We start from the raw sequence: 17,663 nt of genomic DNA, 5'->3' as shown, positions 1-17,663 counted from the left end.
TCGACTATCTGTAATATCAATCCTTCCATCTAGCAGACAACCGCACGAATTGAGCCATTTCGACCTCTTTCCCCCTCGCGCACAGTCGCTGCGACCCCGCCAAACACTTCCCTCGACGCTTCCTACAACTCATTGTACGCGACAATGGCTTCTCTTACCAAGGGGGCGATCCCCGATCCTACAGCAGACCTTCATTGGTCCGACTTCAAAGGCCCAATTCACGAAATCTTCGCTGGAAACGCGCGCAAGCACCCCGAGCGGCCATGTGTTGTCGAGACGGCTACAAGCAGGACACCAGAACGCAGGTTCACATATAAGCAAATCTCTGAGGCGACTTCGATATTAGCACATCATCTCGTGCAGAATGGCATACAGAGAGGCGAAGTCGTCATGATCTTTGCCCATCGAGGTGTTGATCTCGTGGTAGCCATCATGGCCGTGCTGGCGGCAGGAGCAACCTTCTCAGTGCTGGACCCATTGTGCGTCTGCCACGCCAATTAGCCGCCGAAAATGCTAATTGAACCCTAGATACCCCCCTGACCGCCAATGCATCTATTTCGAAGTCTCCGAGCCGCGCGCCCTCGTCGTCATCGACAAGGCCACTCGCGAAGCGGGGCCTCTCTCCGACCAGGTGCGCACATACATCAAGGAGAACCTCCAGTTGAGGACAGAAGTACCAGCACTCGAGCTTAGGGATGATGGGACACTGGTCGGCGGAGTCAAGAACGGCAAAGACGTTTTGGAAGAGCAGCAGAAGCTCAAGGCAGAGCTGCCGGGAGTGCTGGTTGGGCCAGACTCGACGCCGACACTTTCATTCACATCGGGCTCAGAGGGAAAGCCCAAGGGAGTCAAGGGGCGGCACTTTTCGCTGACCCACTACTTCCCTTGGATGGCCGAAACTTTTGGATTGTCTGAGAATGACAAGTTCACAATGCTTTCTGGCATCGCTCACGATCCCATCCAGCGAGACATATTCACCCCACTGTTTCTTGGTGCACAACTACTAGTACCCAGCAAAGAAGACATCCAGCATGAGAGGCTTGCTGAGTGGATGCGCAAGTACGGTGCAACGGTCACACACCTCACTCCTGCTATGGGTCAAATTCTGGTCGGAGGTGCATCAGCCATATTTCCCACCCTGCATCACTCGTTCTTCGTCGGAGATCTTTTGATCAAGCGAGACTGTAGGAGACTCCAGAACCTAGCTCCGAACGTCCGAATCGTGAATATGTACGGTACGACCGAGACCCAGCGAGCTGTCAGTTACTATGAGCTGCCGAGCTGCACAGAAGCTCCTGAATTCCTGGATGCAATTGGCGAAGTCATTCCAGCAGGCCGCGGAATGAACAACGTCCAGCTGCTCGTCGTAGATCGCGAAGATCGAAACAAGATCTGCGAACCTGGTCAAAGCGGTGAAATCTACGTGCGAGCGGGCGGTCTGGCCGAGGAATACCTGGGTCTACCCGATATGACAAATATGAAATTTGTCGAAAACTGGTTTGTGGACAACCAGAAGTGGGTACAGGAAGATAAGAAGAAGGTGGAGAGCCTGGGCGTGGCTGAGCCATGGCGAGACTTTTACAAGGGCCCACGAGACAGACTCTATCGCTCTGGAGACTTGGGCCACTATGGTCCGGATGGAAACGTCCATTGCACAGGGCGCGTCGATTCGCAGGTCAAGATCCGAGGTTTCCGCATCGAGCTGGGTGAGATCGACTCCCATCTCTCTGCTCATCCTTTGGTTCGCGAGAATGTCACATTGCTTAAGCGCGATGCCTATGAGGAGCCAACCCTCGTCAGTAAGTACTGTACTTTTCGTGTTACCAACGGTTCACTGACATGCTAGGTTACATCGTTCCTGAGATGAAGCGATGGTATGACTGGCTCGAAGAGCGTGGCGCGAAAGACCATGATTCTGTGGAAGACACCAGCTTGGTCACACTGCTGAAACGATTCAAGTATCTTCGAGATGACGTGCGCGAACATCTCAAGAAGAAACTGCCAGCTTATGCGGTGCCATCGGTCATTGTCCCGCTTATCCGATTCCCCTTGAACCCGAACGGCAAGATTGATCGACCAGCACTACCATTCCCAGAGCCTGCGGAACTAGCAGCAGCAGGTGCCAGACGCCCTTCACAGCTCGGTGCGGCGCTGACGCCTACGGAGAAGACTATGGCTGGTATCTGGGCAGAACTTCTCGGTGATCGAGGAGTGACAACTGACAGCATAGGCGGCACCGACTCCTTTTTCGACCTTGGTGGACACAGCATCATTGCTCAACAGCTCCTGTTCAAAATCCGCCAACAGTGGAAAGACATCGATGTACCAATGACCACTATCTTCCAGTATCCAACACTACGTGGCTTTTCGGCAAACATCGACCAGGCATTGGATCCTATCGGTCTGCGTCTCGACACTACTGAAGCGATTGACGACGACCCGGAAGACGAGGCCTACTCAGCAGATGCAAGAGAGTTGGCCTCGCAACTAACTGACTTCAAAACAAGGGAACCTTTGAAGCCAGGTGACGAAGTGCACACCTTTTTGACCGGCGCTACCGGTTTCTTAGGAGCCTACATTCTCCGAGACGTCTTATCAAGGCCCGGCAAAGTCACTGTTCTAGTCCGCGCTCAGAACATCGATGCAGCGCTCAACCGTGTACGTCAAACATGCCAGGCATATGGCATCTGGGAGGATGCCTGGGAGTCTCGTCTTGAGCCTCTCGTTGGAGACCTAGAGAAACCAAACTTTGGCCTCGCCGTGGACACTTGGAACAAGCTAGCAGATTCCGTCGACGTGGTCATACACAATGGTGCTCTTGTCCATTGGGTCTTACCATACTCTCGTCTCCGTGGTCCTAACGTAGTATCAACCATGACCGCCCTCGCTATGTGCGCGGTTGGCAAGCCCAAGAACTTCAGTCTCGTCAGCTCAACCTCTGTTCTCGACACAGACTATTTCGTAAAGCTATCCGATAAGAGCCTCGCAGAAGGCGGCACAGGTGTTCCCGAGGCGGATGACCTAGAAGGTGCCCGCAAGGGGTTGGGAACCGGTTACGGCCAGTCCAAGTGGACTGCCGAGTACCTCACCCGACAAGCCGGTAAGAAGGGCCTCAGTGGCTGCGTAATCCGCCCAGGTTACGTCCTCGGCGACCCTGATCATGGCACCACCAATACCGACGACTTCCTCGTACGCATCCTGAAGGGCTGCATCCAACTCAAATCCCGGCCCGACATCACGAACACCATCAACATGGTTCCCGTAACACACGTCGCTCGCGTCGTCGTAGCGTCTTCCTTCAACCCACCCGTATCACCAATCGGCGTGGCGCAAATAACCTCGCACCCTCGAATTACATTCAATGAATTCCTTGGGAGCTTAGAGAGCTTCGGCTACAGCGTGCCCCAGGTATCTTACGCGGAATGGAAGAAGAATATGGAGACTTATGTGGCAGATCGATCAGGCACGAAGGAAGAAAGCGCGCTACTGCCGCTCTACCACTTTGTGACAGGAGATCTCCCTGCTGATACCAAAGCACCCGAACTGGATGACAGGAATGCTACGGAAGCGTTAAAGCGGGATGAAGCATGGACTGGCCAGGATTGGAGCGCTGGTGGTGCAGTCACAGAGGACACAATGGGTGTGTATATCAGCTACCTTATCGAGCTCGGCTTTATGCCTAAGCCCGAAGCGAAGGGTCTTAAGGATTTGCTGGTGAGCAAGATGACAGATGCTATGAAGGAGGGCATGAAGTTGGTTGGTGGACGGAGGGGTGTCTAGAAGTCTAAATAAAAGGAAAGAAGCAATACGGTGGAGATCTAACTTTATGATATGGATAGACAAAAATCATAAGAATGCCTTCAGCGGACTCTGGCAATGAGTATTCCTTACATTTGCCACACCTAATCGTTGCTCGCACTTGCATCAAGCACCACGAACTGCACTCCTTGTCAGCTCACTGACATCTCTCCTCACCTCCTCGATAAACCACTTCATCACGAGCGCATTATCCTGTTCATTCCTCCTATCATACGCCCTCTCTTTGTCCCAATCAGCATCTCGGTATTTCGCATCGAATATTCCTTTCTCCATCACCCGATTCCCAGTCACAAACAACACCCACCACAACCTTCCATACACCAAGTCCTTTACATCACCCTCTTCACCCACAGACTCGCCTACCATCTTATAAACTGCGAAACCGTTGGATCCACCCGATGAATCCGGTTCGTACGGTTCAAGTGCGGTGGTCCAGCCTGACATCCAGGGTTGTAAGGATAGGGAAGAATACAGGGCTTGGACAACTGTAGTAGCGCCCTCTTGTGAGTGGAAGACGAAGACGGGGCGGCCGGTGAAAGGTCTCTTGAATAGGTCTTTGGGGCTGATGTCAGTGAAGGTGTTGGTGCAGAGGATCCATTCTCCGGTTGGAATGTAGCGGGGATGTGACATTGCTGCACGGTGTGGCTTTTGTGGTAGTTACTTACTTTGGGGGGTTTTATGGAATTTGGGAGGGATTGTTTGATGTCAAGCAAGTTTTTTTGTCATTACATTGTTGTTGGGGGTTTGTGAGTGCGTTTTTCATCATGCTGCGTTTGGTGATGATTGATTTTTGGAGGGAAAGTTGATTGGGAAGCTAGGTACTGTAGGTGTGCAAATTCTGTTCGGATTAGAAACAATTATAAGAAACTCCCATGCCTTAGTACTATCTATTTCTCATTGTGGCCATGAGAAAGACAAGCTATATGAGAGCAGTGAACTGGTAAAGCTTATTAGGGGAAGGGTGGGGTAGGGATCTTCGTTCGCTGTACATGGTGGATTTAAACACTAGCTGCCAACCGCCACGTGCACTAATTGTTCCTATGTAGTAGCCATCATCGCAGTCGAGCGTGCGTCCATTTTCGGATAGCCCTTGGTGGGGGCTTGGCAACGGTCATGCCTCCTTTTGCGGTTCCAGATCTCACCCCAGGGCTCCTTTCAAGCCTCGAGCCTTCACTCCAATATATTACAACATTTCTTTGCTACTGTTGCATGCGCTACGCGATAGAATCTCGGCTTGACTTAAGCGAGGTATCATGCGATAAGAACGCCACCATGCGCGGTCTTACAGCCAGAGCAGCGTAAACTCCCATTTCAGTATCAACGATCAAGCGAACAGCTAGACCTCGCAGAATCGGGGATCGCTCTCACTTGAAAATGCTACAATCAGCACACTTCAAGACCCAGCCAATCGGATATATTCGCCTCCCTTTTCGGAGATGTACTGGATCAGTCGAACCGAATACGACCCGCATTGTAAGGCACCGGGTCCTTGCAACTTTCGACCATTCAAGCGCCACGTGCTCCAAGCTTTCAAGGTAACCAGTGCTGTGCTACCCGAGATGCGGTGTGAATAGTTGCAGCTGAAATATCGGCGTAGTCTGTTGAGGGGTCGACAATAGCCGAGACGCAATGTGATAGGTGTGGAAGTAGGAGAGTGATGCTGGATGAATCTCACAGTCCTCCACCACGAGAGGAAGGATCAAAGGCGGAGGAAGCAATGGGTAAGACCCTCTTTCTGACCAAAAGGGTCACTCTGTACCAGGGCAGCTTCCGCGATTGCCGAATTGCGGGGAGCGATGCTACATTGCATGGAGACTGTGGGGGAAACGCGCCGATGGGATGACAGGGGCACAGTTTGAAGTACGTCAAAGCACATTCGGGCATCTGGTAGGTCGAAACGACATTAGAAGATAGCAGCTGGCTGTTTGACCTCTCTAAAGCCACCACCCCGGGTATTATTTCAGCACAAGCCGCCGACCCCTGCGAGGCGACGGACCAGGTGCAGCATGATGGTTCATGTCCTCGGCCTGGAATATCAATACTAGTTAATTTCTCCTTGTGGCCGGACTAGAAGAGGCCCCTCTTTTCCAGTCACGGTCAAATACAATTACCTGGCTCCGCACGGAATCCCTTGCTAATACACCATGCCCTCTGGCCTTTGCATCGACATCAGCTCTACCATCCCGCAATGACACCGCAATTTTTTCGCAATATCGCCCTTTCCCTCGAATTCTTTGTGGCCCTTGCACAATGCGCCAATCTCAACTACTCAGGAGAAGCAGTCACTACTCGATTCTGGGACTGCTGTAAACCATCATGTGCTTGGGATGGAAAAGCAGACGTTTCGAAACCCGTCGTATCATGTTCTTCTGACGACAAACCTACAGATGCGGCTGCTGGAACTGGTTGCAATGGCGGTCTTGCATTTCAGTGCTCTAACCAGCAACCGTGGGCAGTGAACGACACTCTATCCTATGGGTTTGCTGGCGTTTTCATCACACCGGATCTCACTCGCGGCGGTATCGAAGGGGCATGGTGCTGCGCATGTTACCAGCTGGATTTTACCAGTGAACCACTCATTGGCAAAAGCATAATCGTTCAAGCTTCAAACACAGCCTACGATTTAAGATCCACAAATCGATTCTCGCTTGCGGTAAGCTCTCCGTTTGCAAGATGCATACTGTCTGAAGCTAAGTCTCCTGCAGATACCTGGTGGAAATACCACTTCAACGAATGCTTGCGCCCAGCAGTTTGGGGTGAGCCAATCTGTTTTCGGCAATGACATGTCAGGTGTCAGCTCCAAAGACGACTGTCAGAATCTGCCTGAGCCATTGAGAGACGGGTGTAAATGGAGGTTTGATTGGTTCAAAGACGCATCATATCCAAGGTACTCACTTCAACTCAATCACTCAAGAATTGTTCTAACGTCACACAGCGCAAAGTTCAAACGCGTAGTCTGCCCCTCCGACATTACGGCCAAAACCAACTGCATCCGCAACGACGACAAACAACTAGCAGGTGAAAAGTCCTCTGCAGCCAGCCTAACCCCAACCACCTCCGTAATGTCTACATTCGCCGCGGTCCTAATAGGTCTACTATCGATATAGTACCGATGATGACGCTGTACGCCACCTCTCCTGCACCGCTTACGATTGCCACGTTTTCGACTCCCTGTGTTCATTATTTGCAAGGGCAGTTCCATCAGATGATGAGGACCGCCCCGCCCATATCATGCATGGATACCCTACCAATAAAACACTTGCATTAAAACGGAATCCGCATCTTGGAAAAGCGCTTAGCAATACCTCCGCAACTTATCTCATACCCGGAGTTGCCGTCGACTTGCGAGGCCTGAGGTTTATGCCTTGGCTTTTCTCGTCTCAAAGTCTTATCGCCAATGGGATCAAACAAATGTACCCTATCACAAATCAGACCACACATATTGGTGTTTAATGGTGTTTCTTGTCGCCTTTATGGTCGTCATTTGAGTGAGGATCGCTCCAATTCGAGCTTGTTGTATTAGAAGCTTTTCATGATAATGACTTGGCATTCAAGAAGAGGTGTGTTCCAAGGTGTTGAACACTTCTCAAGATGAAACAGGAAACGCATGAAAACCTAATGAGTTCAGCAATGGACCACATGTCAACCGCGACAGCTCCGTTCCGTAGCAGAACCTATCCTATCAAGACAATTTCACCACCACCATGTTACCTTCTCACCGTTCGCAAACTCCCACCCTATCCGTTGCGAAGCGCTACAAGCCATTCAGAAATATCTCTTCTAGCCGCCCCCAGAACGCCCAATGATTTCCTATTCCCATCCACTACCGACCTCCTTTTGCTAGCCACGCTGTTCTTCTCTGCAATAAATCCCTACTCATTTAGGCAAATGAGGTCGCGGTTACATAAGGGCGAACTAACGTGGACGAGGAAGGGTCTCCGGCTCCGGATGCGTGCTGGCACTACCTCATCGCACTTTATCCATATCACCCGTGGGGCCGACAAATAGATTGCAAGCTTAACCCTTTCCACGGAGAAATAATATAGGCACGGACAAATGACGAGCATGGATTTTCCCCCTCATTCCGTGTCACACGAACGTTTGTGGGGACGCGCGTGGCATGTATTTAAGGGTGATAAGTGGAGTGTAGGGTTAGGGACGGAGATGGCGTTTATCCATCCCCATCTCGCTTACCGTTGCGGTTACGAATACGGACCGATCGTACGCAGTGCATGATCGGACGCAATGACACAAAAATTTTGAACGTTTGGTTTTGAGTGATGAGTGGTGCGCAAGGTGCTCTTTTGATGCAAACCCCACGCATGACCTACGACCTGAGCAACGCTGATACTAGATAGGCTTCGCGCTTTGAAGCCTGGATGTCATGATTTGGTGCGAGTGCACAGCTTAAGGAAAGCGTCCACGTTTAGGAGGAGTAATGTTCTTCCTGTCAGGGTTTCGGAAAATAGATCCTAGTTACTACTTTCACTATCCTGCAAGGGCGTGCTGTTGCGCGGAGTTCCCAATCCTCCGTATTAACTAGTTCGGTTTCCTGAGTCTGGATGCCCAGTCGCAGCGACATCTGCTATACTCTCCTAGCCTATATCGATAAATGCAAGTCATTCAAGTCGACATGTGCCTTCACTTACAGCAGAGAACGCTAGCAGTCTAGATCGACTAGCGAAAACGAAATCTTCCACAGCGAAGGTGCATGCTCCGAAGGTTGCTGATGCTCTGCCGAAAATGGGCCGACGTGAGCAACGCTGGCATTGGTTGTCGCTTCAAGTTGCTTTCCGCTGAGATCATCTGTGTATTACCCCACATCTAGGCTTATTGCGACGCGAGGCCGGTACCTACCCTGCGGACTCGCGGCCTAAGCGCCGACATGGTACGTGTATACGGTGGGTTGCGGTTGGCTAGAGGTAGGCATACAAGGTGATTTTCTGGGTTACTTGCAGTATCTGCCGACTGGAGAGAGGAACATGCAAGACAAAGCCTTCTGGTCCAACAATAGGCATCCTAGAACTGGAGTGGGGAAGAAGTAGAGGGGAATAGCCCGATAGGTAAGCGTAGGGTGCAATAGTTGAAGCTCCATCTTGAAGTGTTCATAATATTTGTTCATTAGCCATGGTATCGTCATAACCTAGCATGGTATGGGTATATCTTATCATCTTCATCGTCCTCATCATCCTCAATCCCTCGTAACCTACACGGCGTTAATGGTGTAATCGGGCTCAGCGTTGTAGTCGAGATCCTCCTCGTTGGACTAAGCGGCGGACTGTCCATATTCTTCCACCCGTTCCCAATATCCTTGCTCTCTACCAACGTCGGTGCAGAGCCCAGACTCCCGATACTTCCTATTGTCTCTAGCATGTCACCCTTCTCGCAGGAGTTGACCTTCTCATACCGATCCAGGCTGTTTCTTCGCGATCTTGGAAAATATGATCCCTTCTTGCGGTATTCGCCAGTGGCGACAACTCTCGGTGGGTAGTGGGGTTCACGTTCAGGTCGAATATCTCCTCCTGAGCGCGTGGCCAGACTACTAGAGAAGTCATCCTGGATGCAGGGGAGAATTTTCTGTACCACACGGTTCTTTCTGGCGTAGCGGCTGATGTCCGAAGAGTTTGATGTATTGCATTGCCAATCCCCTCGAAACTCACGCTCCAAGGGCGTCGCCTTCGTCTTGAAGTTGAAGACCCATCGTGTGACGAGGCCGCGCAGGATAGGGATGTTCGCTACAATGATTGCGACGTTGTTTTCGATGTGGTTGATGCAGTAGTCAATAGGATAGGTCCAGTCCGGCTTGAAGAGTGTGTAAAGTCGGTCGCGATAGGATAGATAAATCTTCGCAGCGCCAATTGCAGTGACACTAGCCGAGCGTTAGTCGATACTTGCGCTTCACTTGTTTGATAACTCCTTACGCTAAACTGCATGTGAAGACCGCTAGCACCACCAAGCGCGATCGTAATCGGGCGCTCATCATTCTCCTAACAATAATGAAAGGTATCGGCAGGATAAGGACATCGGTGAGAAGGTTGGCGCAAGTGACCCAAATCAGCATTTCGCCCATCCTATGCCGGCCCATGCAATGCAGTCCGCCGAATGTCCTAGGGCCCCAGGTATTCCCAGTTAGTGGCGGGCAGATAAAGATATAGAGAAACCATGGGATTAATGCGCTTCCGATGGTGAATATCAGAATGGCGTAAAGGATTTTCTTGAGCCATTCGATGACTGAGCCAGCGCGAAGAAGGAGTAGTATTATTGACGCCTTCACAAGTGGTAATATCGGGATATTCAACAGATTGAATGCCATCACCACCTAATATTATTTAGTATATCAATCGCAGTGCGGCATAAGGAAGGCTTACGGCGTAGTACTCGTCATAGTCCGGTTCTATCTCTTCCGGCGACACCTCCCAAATATGAACACCGACATGCCACATTTTGACATCTGTATACATTTAGTGGCTGGTGCACATTGCGGCTAGATCGAATACTGACGTCTATGTGAGGGCCCTATGAGAGCAATTGACAGGAGTAACGGAACGATGATTAACCAGTCATCTACGAGAAATGTCAGTTCAAAGCGCACAAGCAGTCTCTAAGTACGTACCCCAGCTCAGTCTTAAACTCAGCTTTCGCCTTGTGTATATCCTCAGAGCTACGAATATCGATGCCAGTAAGGGCGTGCCGTATATCACCCCTAGACAGGTGAGTTGAAGAGGATAGGTAGGCATTTCGACGACCTGCTGTCAGAGTCCTGGTGAAATCGCGAAAACCACGCTGCGCGAGGCTCGTGGGTGGCCATTCTCATATAGGCTGGGCAACATAGAGTACAGCTACCCCTGTCCTCTGTGCCCAGGCACGAACAGCCGGCCCTTCAAACGTCCCCCGCAATAGGTACTTACTGCATATTAACATACTGACCTGAATAAAGCATCACGACCCTCCTATTTGCCGTGCGGGCTGATCTTCCGCTAGTCGCACTCACGTGGACCTACTCAATGGCCACACTATACTACCTACTATTCGGCGTATTCGCCATCGTGATGAAGTCGGCTCGGTTGCTATGGCGCGACGTGAACGATATCGCGCTTCCATCTACCTTCATTAATTCTCATACATACTCGAACCCCACCGTGATACGGTGGGCTTGCACCGATGTGTTGAAGCAGTACAGGCCGGACAGTTCCTACGTGGACTCTTGCGTTCTAGCTTTGTGGCTGTTAGAGGTATGAGAATTGGGTGGTGTACGAGTGTTGGCCACCGCCGCGTCATTTCACAGCAGTGCGGAGGCCGTCGTTTCGTGTAACCAGTTTACCCGCAGCCTGGAAAACGTTGCTGGTCGCGGCTCGTTTTGATAACCGATCCCTGTAGTAGACAAATCCGGGGCTGCCGCTTAAAGTCCAATACCCAATGAGATGCAGCTTGGATAGTATAGGTGAAGCAGCGAACAGAAGGAGGAATAGAGATATGGAAACAAGGACTACCCAAGAGATGATAGACGGTTTTCAGCGTGCCCAGTTTTTGGCTTTGCACATGGGATCTTCGAGGCGCTGCTGGACCCGGACTTCGAGCATGCGTTAAGATGCTGAGGGCGCAACTCTCGTACGACAAGTGTCGAGTTCCACTCCAGCGACGCCCCGAGACCGGAGCCTTCATTGGACTAGGTATCGTTTTGGTAGAAATGGAAGCGGAGTAGCGGACAAAGACCCGGATATTGTTCGTTTCAAGAGGTCACACTGGCGTTCGCCATCGTAATCCAAGCCGCCTCGAGGTAGCTTTATACCTTCATTTACTATGATTGCGACCGTGAAATGTGAGACAAACCAGATCTGATGAAACTGCCGATGATCTGTATCCATGTGCATTGCTCCGCAGCGAAACCGAAGTAACTGATTGTGCGAGGTCATGGTCTGTCGCAGGAGTACCTCGGTACCTCGTGATACTGTTTGTTTCGGTTCTGGTTTGAGTAGTTCGGCTGTTGATTGATGAGTGACGAGAGCTGGAAATATGTTGTTGGTGGTTTTTCAAAGGATAAAAACTACGCGCGAAGATGGGCCTAAAACCGTTAGCTCATTCCACCAAGGAGCAGCTTCCCAACATGGTCCTTCCTCCCCAAAATATTGCCTTCAGATCTCAAAATAGCCACTAAGTGGAACATACAGTGCGCAATGCTGCACAACACAACGTTGTACAAATGGCCTACACAGAACTACGTGGTAGTGCTTTGATCCGTGACTTCTGTTATTGAACCTCTTACGACAGATGATGTTGCAGTCCAACATCATAGTCATATGGTAAAGATTTTGATATGTCGTTTGAATAAGCTGCGCGGCCCTCTTGATGAATAAGCTTCTTATGCTTCCAGATTGGTATAGGAATTAGAAATCGAGGTTTGGATTGCTACCGCTTGGGAGGGACTAAAGGCACGTGAAGAGGCTCCAAGACGAACAAGCTCCTGAGATAGAATTACCAGGAAAACCAGGTACTTCCTCTTCCTCTACGCAGGCTTTCTCCCCGTCGCAAATGATGCAATCATATACGGCACACCATTCGCCATTCCTAGCCCTGCGCCTCCGAGGACTGCATTTCCAGCGCTGATAGGTAATACTCCTCTCCTCGCAGCCACCACTCCTGCTACAGCACCTGCGCCAGCTCCACCAAGTGTCACCCAATCCGTCTTGATTTCTCCCTTGTTCTCCAGTATTCTCCATGACCTATCCTTCCACTCTATCTCTTCCCTTCCCCACATGCGCCCCAAAACCATAGCAGCACCAGCTACTGTCCCTAATACGAGGCCACGACCCGACGTCCTCAGAGTGTCGGTGAGCAGTATGGACGTGGAGATGGGGGTCTGACTCCTTCTAGCGCGAATTAGAGAGATCGGGAGTTGGAAAAGGGATAGGAAGGTAAAGGACATTGCGGAGGCGCGCATGGTGTGGAGGTAGAGGATCGATTGTGCGTAGGGTTGGTCCTCGGCGTATGGTGTGTGCGGGAAGAGGGAAGTCATCTGTACAGTTATATCTCAATCTTCTACGCAGAGTCCGCGAGTTTCGAAAGGGCTCAGCTAGCTGGTTGGCGACGTTGTCCGTAGTCCAAGGTTTCTGATCTTAAGGGTTGTTATTCGTATATTTCTTTTGACTCGAATAAGAATACGATCGTAAGGCCCTGAAATGTGTCAAGCTAACTGAGGTGGTACTGCGACTACACTCCCACATGTAGGATGTCCTCTACCTTTGTACTTTGCTCCATGATATGCTACGGCCTTAAGCTGAAGAACAATGCCCTGCTCTTGAAAGGTCTGGCCGCGAAGGACGGCCCGCGACTAGCAATGGAACTTTATTCGACCGCAGTCAGCTAGCATGCAGTATTGTCCAATCAAGTGATTGTGGTTGTCAGCGGAGTTGCGCTTTTCGGCTTCGAGGCCTCCGACGCCAGAATACAGAAGCTCCGACCACCGATCCTATATCGTCCGTTATGTCGATTTAGAGACAAGTAACTACGCGCAGCTAGTGATTAACGAACAGGCGATGATGTTGACATGCGAGGGGGATATCTGGATATACAAACCAGAGTAAAAGATGAGCAAAGGTGTAGGCAGCGAACAGTGAGAAAGCTAGACGAAATAGCTGGGGGGCTTAAAAGTGAGAATCGTACGGAACCTCCTCGAGAAGCTCTCTAGCCGCCTGCTGTGTATGCGCCGCCACCGACCAATCGAGCAAAATATTAAAGCTACCTTTGGACGGTAGGGGATTGGCTGAGCGGAGGATTTCAGAGTTTCCTCAGGTTGATTCTGCTTTCTGGCGACAAGAAGAATATCCTAAAGTCCCTTGCGAGTGGCTACAACTTCAGCTAATCCGTCATTTGCACTCCGATTGGTGGTCTCCGAAGCCTGGGGTTGAGGTTTGACGCTTTTCAAGTTTCCCAAGCAGCGCATGACGTCATACTCACATCCATACCATAAATCCATCGGTTTCAGCCCAACTCGAGAAGACTCACCACAATCATCAGTCATTAATCAATCAAACTTCAGACTTACCAATACACCTCGAGACTTGACCGAAACCAAACTATCACGTAAACGTACACTCGAACCCCAAATAACCATGCCTATCGGCCAACAAGAATCCGGTGTGACCTCAGGCGTCAAGTTCGTCACATCAACACTTGGAAATACTGTTGGCGGAGTCACCAATACAGTTGGTGGGGTTGTAGGGGCCCTTGGGCGAGGTGTTGGCGAAACATTGGAGGGTGCAACAGGCAGCGCTGGACGGCCTGTTGCCAGAGGAATTGCCGATACAACGACAAGTATAGAGAAGGGTGCAAACGACATCGCGGGAGGAGTCAAGCGAGCTGGAGAAGGGAGATAGGCAGACATGGATGTTGGGAATGGGCAGAGGAAAGGAATGATACCAGACTGACGTTTGAGCGCCTGAGCTTTCGCTCGGACGTGATGCAGAGAAGGAACAGTGACAATGATATCCACGTTACTTCAGATCGCATTCGCCAAGCCATGAGGTACTTGTTATGTGTCTGGCTCCCTCAAGCGCATGACTAGACTGACAGTCGCTACATATGCAGGTGCACACTGCAAAGCTTTCTAGTTGTCTTCAGTCTTCTCTCCCCGGCTAGTCATTGTCGAAGGCGATCTTCCTTATGAACATCATCCGACGTCCCCGCCCTGTCAGTTTCTATACCAGCCTTTAAATATACATGGGGCTAGCAAGTCTCTGCCCCATGCCTAACATCCTCTAGAGTGCGACAAGGAACACGGCACACATGCGACTCTTTGTTGTCTCCCAGGTTACGGTTACCAGAGATCCGAAAGTGCCGAGTCCCTGCAGCATAGACATGACTAGTAGCGCGTCAACCGGAACAGCGAAAGATCCAGCAAGGGATTTTGATTGCCCAGCCACAAAAGTGGTCACACCATCAGATGCTCCCTCGGCTTAGTTCGTTCTGAAGAGTCAGTATGAAACATGTAAACAGCCACGAGAAAAGCCACCAGAGAAAGAAACCGACCGTCTCCGCCTTCTTGTCATTTTAGAGACCCTAAGGCGGCTATCCCGTCGCGAGAGGCTGCGGAAGCACTAAAAAAACGGACTGGATCGGCTCTAGGGACATATACGAGATGGATGGCGCCCGGAGTGCGACTGTGTGACGTCATTTCTATATCTGGCACCCTTCGCAACACCTTCGCCATCTGCTCACAGCCAAGCATTCTTTTGGTGTTTCGAATGGCGGACTTCCGTTCCACGCGGAGATTTGGGTCTTACGCACCCATCTACTACCGTACGCACTGGAGTGAAACGGCCCAGATGCCAAATCAACCTTCCACGCGTCAAAAGCACACCGCTATCGATAGTGAACCGCAGAACCAACCTCTTGTCGCGGCCTACGCGTCCCAACAAACGGCTCCACTGCATGTTGGGGCGGCTGAACTCTGTGGAAGGCGAAAGCCACAATTACCCCACAAATAATGCGCTAGCGCAGTAAGCATGCTCGACTAATCGGGACAAAGTCTTGACATCACTCGGGCAATAGACGCTCAACACCAATGTCCATCTTTCCCGTCTTTCGCCATCCAATAGTCCATCACTTGGCCTGCTCCTCACCTATGGCGCACCTACAGATCAACGTGCATTTGCGCGAATGAGACATGAGTAAAATCCTACAAGAGACTACCCGTGGTCCACCGACCACAGTGAAACCATTGACATGCACCCAAATTGCCCCCAATGGAACGCTAAGAGGAATGACGGTGCCACGCCCCGCAGGCTCTGCAGTTCAGCAACTGTCTTAGATGCAGCGTCTACTGTGGGCCAGCTTGACGAAGCGGGCGCCCCATCAGTAGCACTTGGGACTACAGCCGTCGATGACGCGGCAGAACCAAAGAAGAGGCTGGGAGAGGCTTCAATTTGAATTTTCTGGTGCGCAACTGAAAGATTCGCCCATCTCGCAAAGAGGTGGCTGTTGCCAAGGGTGGTAAAGAGGTGGGAGCGGAGCTTATTCACACACATTCCTACGGTGGTGGGGAACAAAGGAGGGGTCGGGTGAATGTTCTATCCAATGACACAGAGGCGGCTCGCGCGAGCAACCATAAACGCTCACGCGAACACTCCTCCAGCCCTCTGCTCGCAGAGAGAAGCGTCGAGCTAAGCTGCTTGTTGGTTTGCATTGACGCGTGGAGTCGATCAAGTCCCTCGGCTCGAGCACTGTGCCTTTTCCGTGTCCGGTGACATGTTCGATGCGGTACATTCACAGACTAACACATCGGTGGAGTGTTAGTATTTAGCTGTCTTACCCTCCCCATTCAGCATCTACTCTGTCTCGCACTCTCGTTGTCGTGGTTACCTGCTCCTGTCAACGTTCCGCTCAATTGTCCATTTGAAGTGACTGATACCTCGTTCATCAGTCAACTCCTTCGTTACTTCTCTCGCACTCTACTACCCTCTACCCGTAATATCATATCGTTAGACCCTTGCGAAAATGAAGTCCTTCGTTGCCCTCAGCCTCGCGGCCGCCGCTATGGCTCTGCCTCAGTCAGGATCTCCGTCCGGCTGCTCGTCCTCCACGTCCGGCACTTTCCAGATTTCGACAGTCAATGTCACCTCGGGTTCATCCAAGCGTGACGTCGAAAAGCGTCAGCTTGCTGGCGCGCTCACCTTGAGCCTTAATGATGGTCTTCTGAAGGATCAAGCTGGTCGTTCGGGATACATTGCCAGCAACTACCAGTAAGTACCACTCAACTGCCACCATCAGTAACTCGATACTAATTCTACTCAGGTTCCAGTTTGATGCGCCCATCCAGGCTGATGCTCGTGAGACCTCTGGCTTCTCGCTCTGCAGCAACAGCTCCCTTGCCCTTGGTGGCTCCACCATCTTCTACCAGTGCCTGTCAGGTACCTTCTACAACCTCTACAGCCAGTCGACCGGCGCACAGTGCATACCCATCCACATTCAGGCCGTCAACAAGGGTGCCTCAGTCTCCCAGGTCTCCGATGGTCAGCCTCAGGCTTCCTCTGCTGGTCCAGTAGTTACTCAGATTTCTGATGGCCAGCCCCAAGCCTCGTCCGCTGGACCCGTGGTCACTCAGATCTCTGATGGTCAGCCCCAGGCCTCTGCTCCCGCCGGCCCCGTCGTTTCTCAAATCTCCGATGGTCAGCCTCAGGCGCCTACTCCCGTTGCGCCTGTCGTTTCTCAGATTTCTGATGGCCAACCTCAAGCGCCTACTCCTGTTGCGCCCGTTGTCTCTCAAATCAGCGATGGCCAGCCCCAGGTTCCTGTCGCTACTGCTACTGCGCCCGTTGTCACCCAGATCAGCGACGGCCAGCCGCAAGTCCCCGTCGCTACTGCTACTGGACCTGTTGTCTCCCAGATTAGCGATGGCCAGCCCCAGGTTCCCGCCCCTACTGGCAACGTCACCATTCGCCCTAATATCACGTCTCCCTCCGTCCCGGACTTCACCGCTGCTGCCGCGACTACCGCTGCCAGCGTTGGTGCTCTTGCAGCTGCTTTGTTGGGTCTCTTCGCCCTCCTATAAGCGTTTCGCTTTGAGTGATTTTCCAGCGTACCTGCCTGCGTTTTGAGCTCAGCATTCTCATCGTGCAGGTTTCATCGGTCTAATGCCGAATAATGGAGGTAATAGTGGAGGACATTTCCTTACAACACTCCTTAATGATTAGATGCATACACGACCTGATGTATATAATTGACGCATATGGTACCATGGTGTTTAGTTTCATTCATGCAAATGGCTTTAGCTTTCCTGTATGTAGTGTAGTTAGGTTTGCATCTTGGGTATACCTAAGAATAATTTAATGAAGATTGAATATCGAAAT

At 51.2% G+C, this 17,663-nt stretch overlaps 7 protein-coding genes across 7 annotated transcripts; 4 read left to right on the top strand and 3 right to left on the bottom strand.

Annotated features, from left to right (window-relative positions):
* Positions 1-144: 144 nt before the first annotated feature.
* K460DRAFT_401887 (large subunit of L-aminoadipate-semialdehyde dehydrogenase) lies at positions 145-3,780 on the top strand (the record flags this gene model as incomplete). Its single annotated transcript, XM_040936472.1, has 3 exons — positions 145-479; positions 529-1,799; positions 1,847-3,780. 3 exons carry the CDS (start codon positions 145-147, stop codon positions 3,778-3,780), a joined length of 3,540 nt encoding a protein of 1,179 aa, XP_040794449.1.
* Positions 3,781-3,924: 144 nt separating this feature from the next.
* K460DRAFT_351754 (uncharacterized protein) lies at positions 3,925-4,449 on the bottom strand (the record flags this gene model as incomplete). The annotated part of the gene is made up of 1 exon (XM_040931587.1): positions 3,925-4,449. The coding sequence occupies one exon, from the start codon at positions 4,447-4,449 to the stop codon at positions 3,925-3,927; it is 525 nt and encodes a 174-aa protein (XP_040794448.1).
* Positions 4,450-5,835: 1,386 nt separating this feature from the next.
* On the top strand, positions 5,836-7,168 carry K460DRAFT_43361 (glycoside hydrolase family 45 protein). Its single transcript, XM_040938371.1, has 3 exons — positions 5,836-6,472; positions 6,525-6,706; positions 6,755-7,168. The coding sequence occupies exons 1-3, from the start codon at positions 6,008-6,010 to the stop codon at positions 6,924-6,926; spliced, it is 819 nt and encodes a 272-aa protein (XP_040794447.1). The 5' UTR covers positions 5,836-6,007; the 3' UTR covers positions 6,927-7,168.
* A 1,783-nt stretch (positions 7,169-8,951) lies between these two features.
* K460DRAFT_325217 (uncharacterized protein) lies at positions 8,952-10,914 on the bottom strand. Its single transcript, XM_040930585.1, has 5 exons — positions 10,433-10,914; positions 10,321-10,383; positions 10,188-10,270; positions 9,741-10,138; positions 8,952-9,688 (listed from the first exon to the last, which is right to left on the bottom strand). The coding sequence occupies exons 1-5, from the start codon at positions 10,554-10,556 to the stop codon at positions 8,956-8,958; spliced, it is 1,401 nt and encodes a 466-aa protein (XP_040794446.1). The 5' UTR covers positions 10,557-10,914; the 3' UTR covers positions 8,952-8,955.
* Positions 10,915-12,194: 1,280 nt separating this feature from the next.
* On the bottom strand, positions 12,195-13,194 carry K460DRAFT_362652 (uncharacterized protein). The gene has a single exon (XM_040932681.1). The coding sequence runs from the start codon at positions 12,830-12,832 to the stop codon at positions 12,323-12,325; it is 510 nt and encodes a 169-aa protein (XP_040794445.1). The 5' UTR covers positions 12,833-13,194; the 3' UTR covers positions 12,195-12,322.
* A 734-nt stretch (positions 13,195-13,928) lies between these two features.
* K460DRAFT_274853 (uncharacterized protein) lies at positions 13,929-14,192 on the top strand (the record flags this gene model as incomplete). Its single annotated transcript, XM_040927989.1, has 1 exon — positions 13,929-14,192. The coding sequence occupies one exon, from the start codon at positions 13,929-13,931 to the stop codon at positions 14,190-14,192; it is 264 nt and encodes an 87-aa protein (XP_040794444.1).
* Positions 14,193-16,311: 2,119 nt separating this feature from the next.
* K460DRAFT_401881 (uncharacterized protein) lies at positions 16,312-17,365 on the top strand (the record flags this gene model as incomplete). Its single annotated transcript, XM_040936471.1, has 2 exons — positions 16,312-16,556; positions 16,609-17,365. The coding sequence occupies 2 exons, from the start codon at positions 16,312-16,314 to the stop codon at positions 17,363-17,365; spliced, it is 1,002 nt and encodes a 333-aa protein (XP_040794443.1).
* Positions 17,366-17,663: the final 298 nt, after the last annotated feature.

The sequence above is a fragment of the Cucurbitaria berberidis genome, assembly GCF_010015615.1.
Source record: "Cucurbitaria berberidis CBS 394.84 unplaced genomic scaffold K460scaffold_1, whole genome shotgun sequence".
Taxonomy (NCBI): Eukaryota; Fungi; Ascomycota; class Dothideomycetes; order Pleosporales; family Cucurbitariaceae; genus Cucurbitaria; species Cucurbitaria berberidis.
Note: the sequence above shows the minus strand (reverse complement) of the source record. Positions and strands in the feature narration are given on the sequence as shown.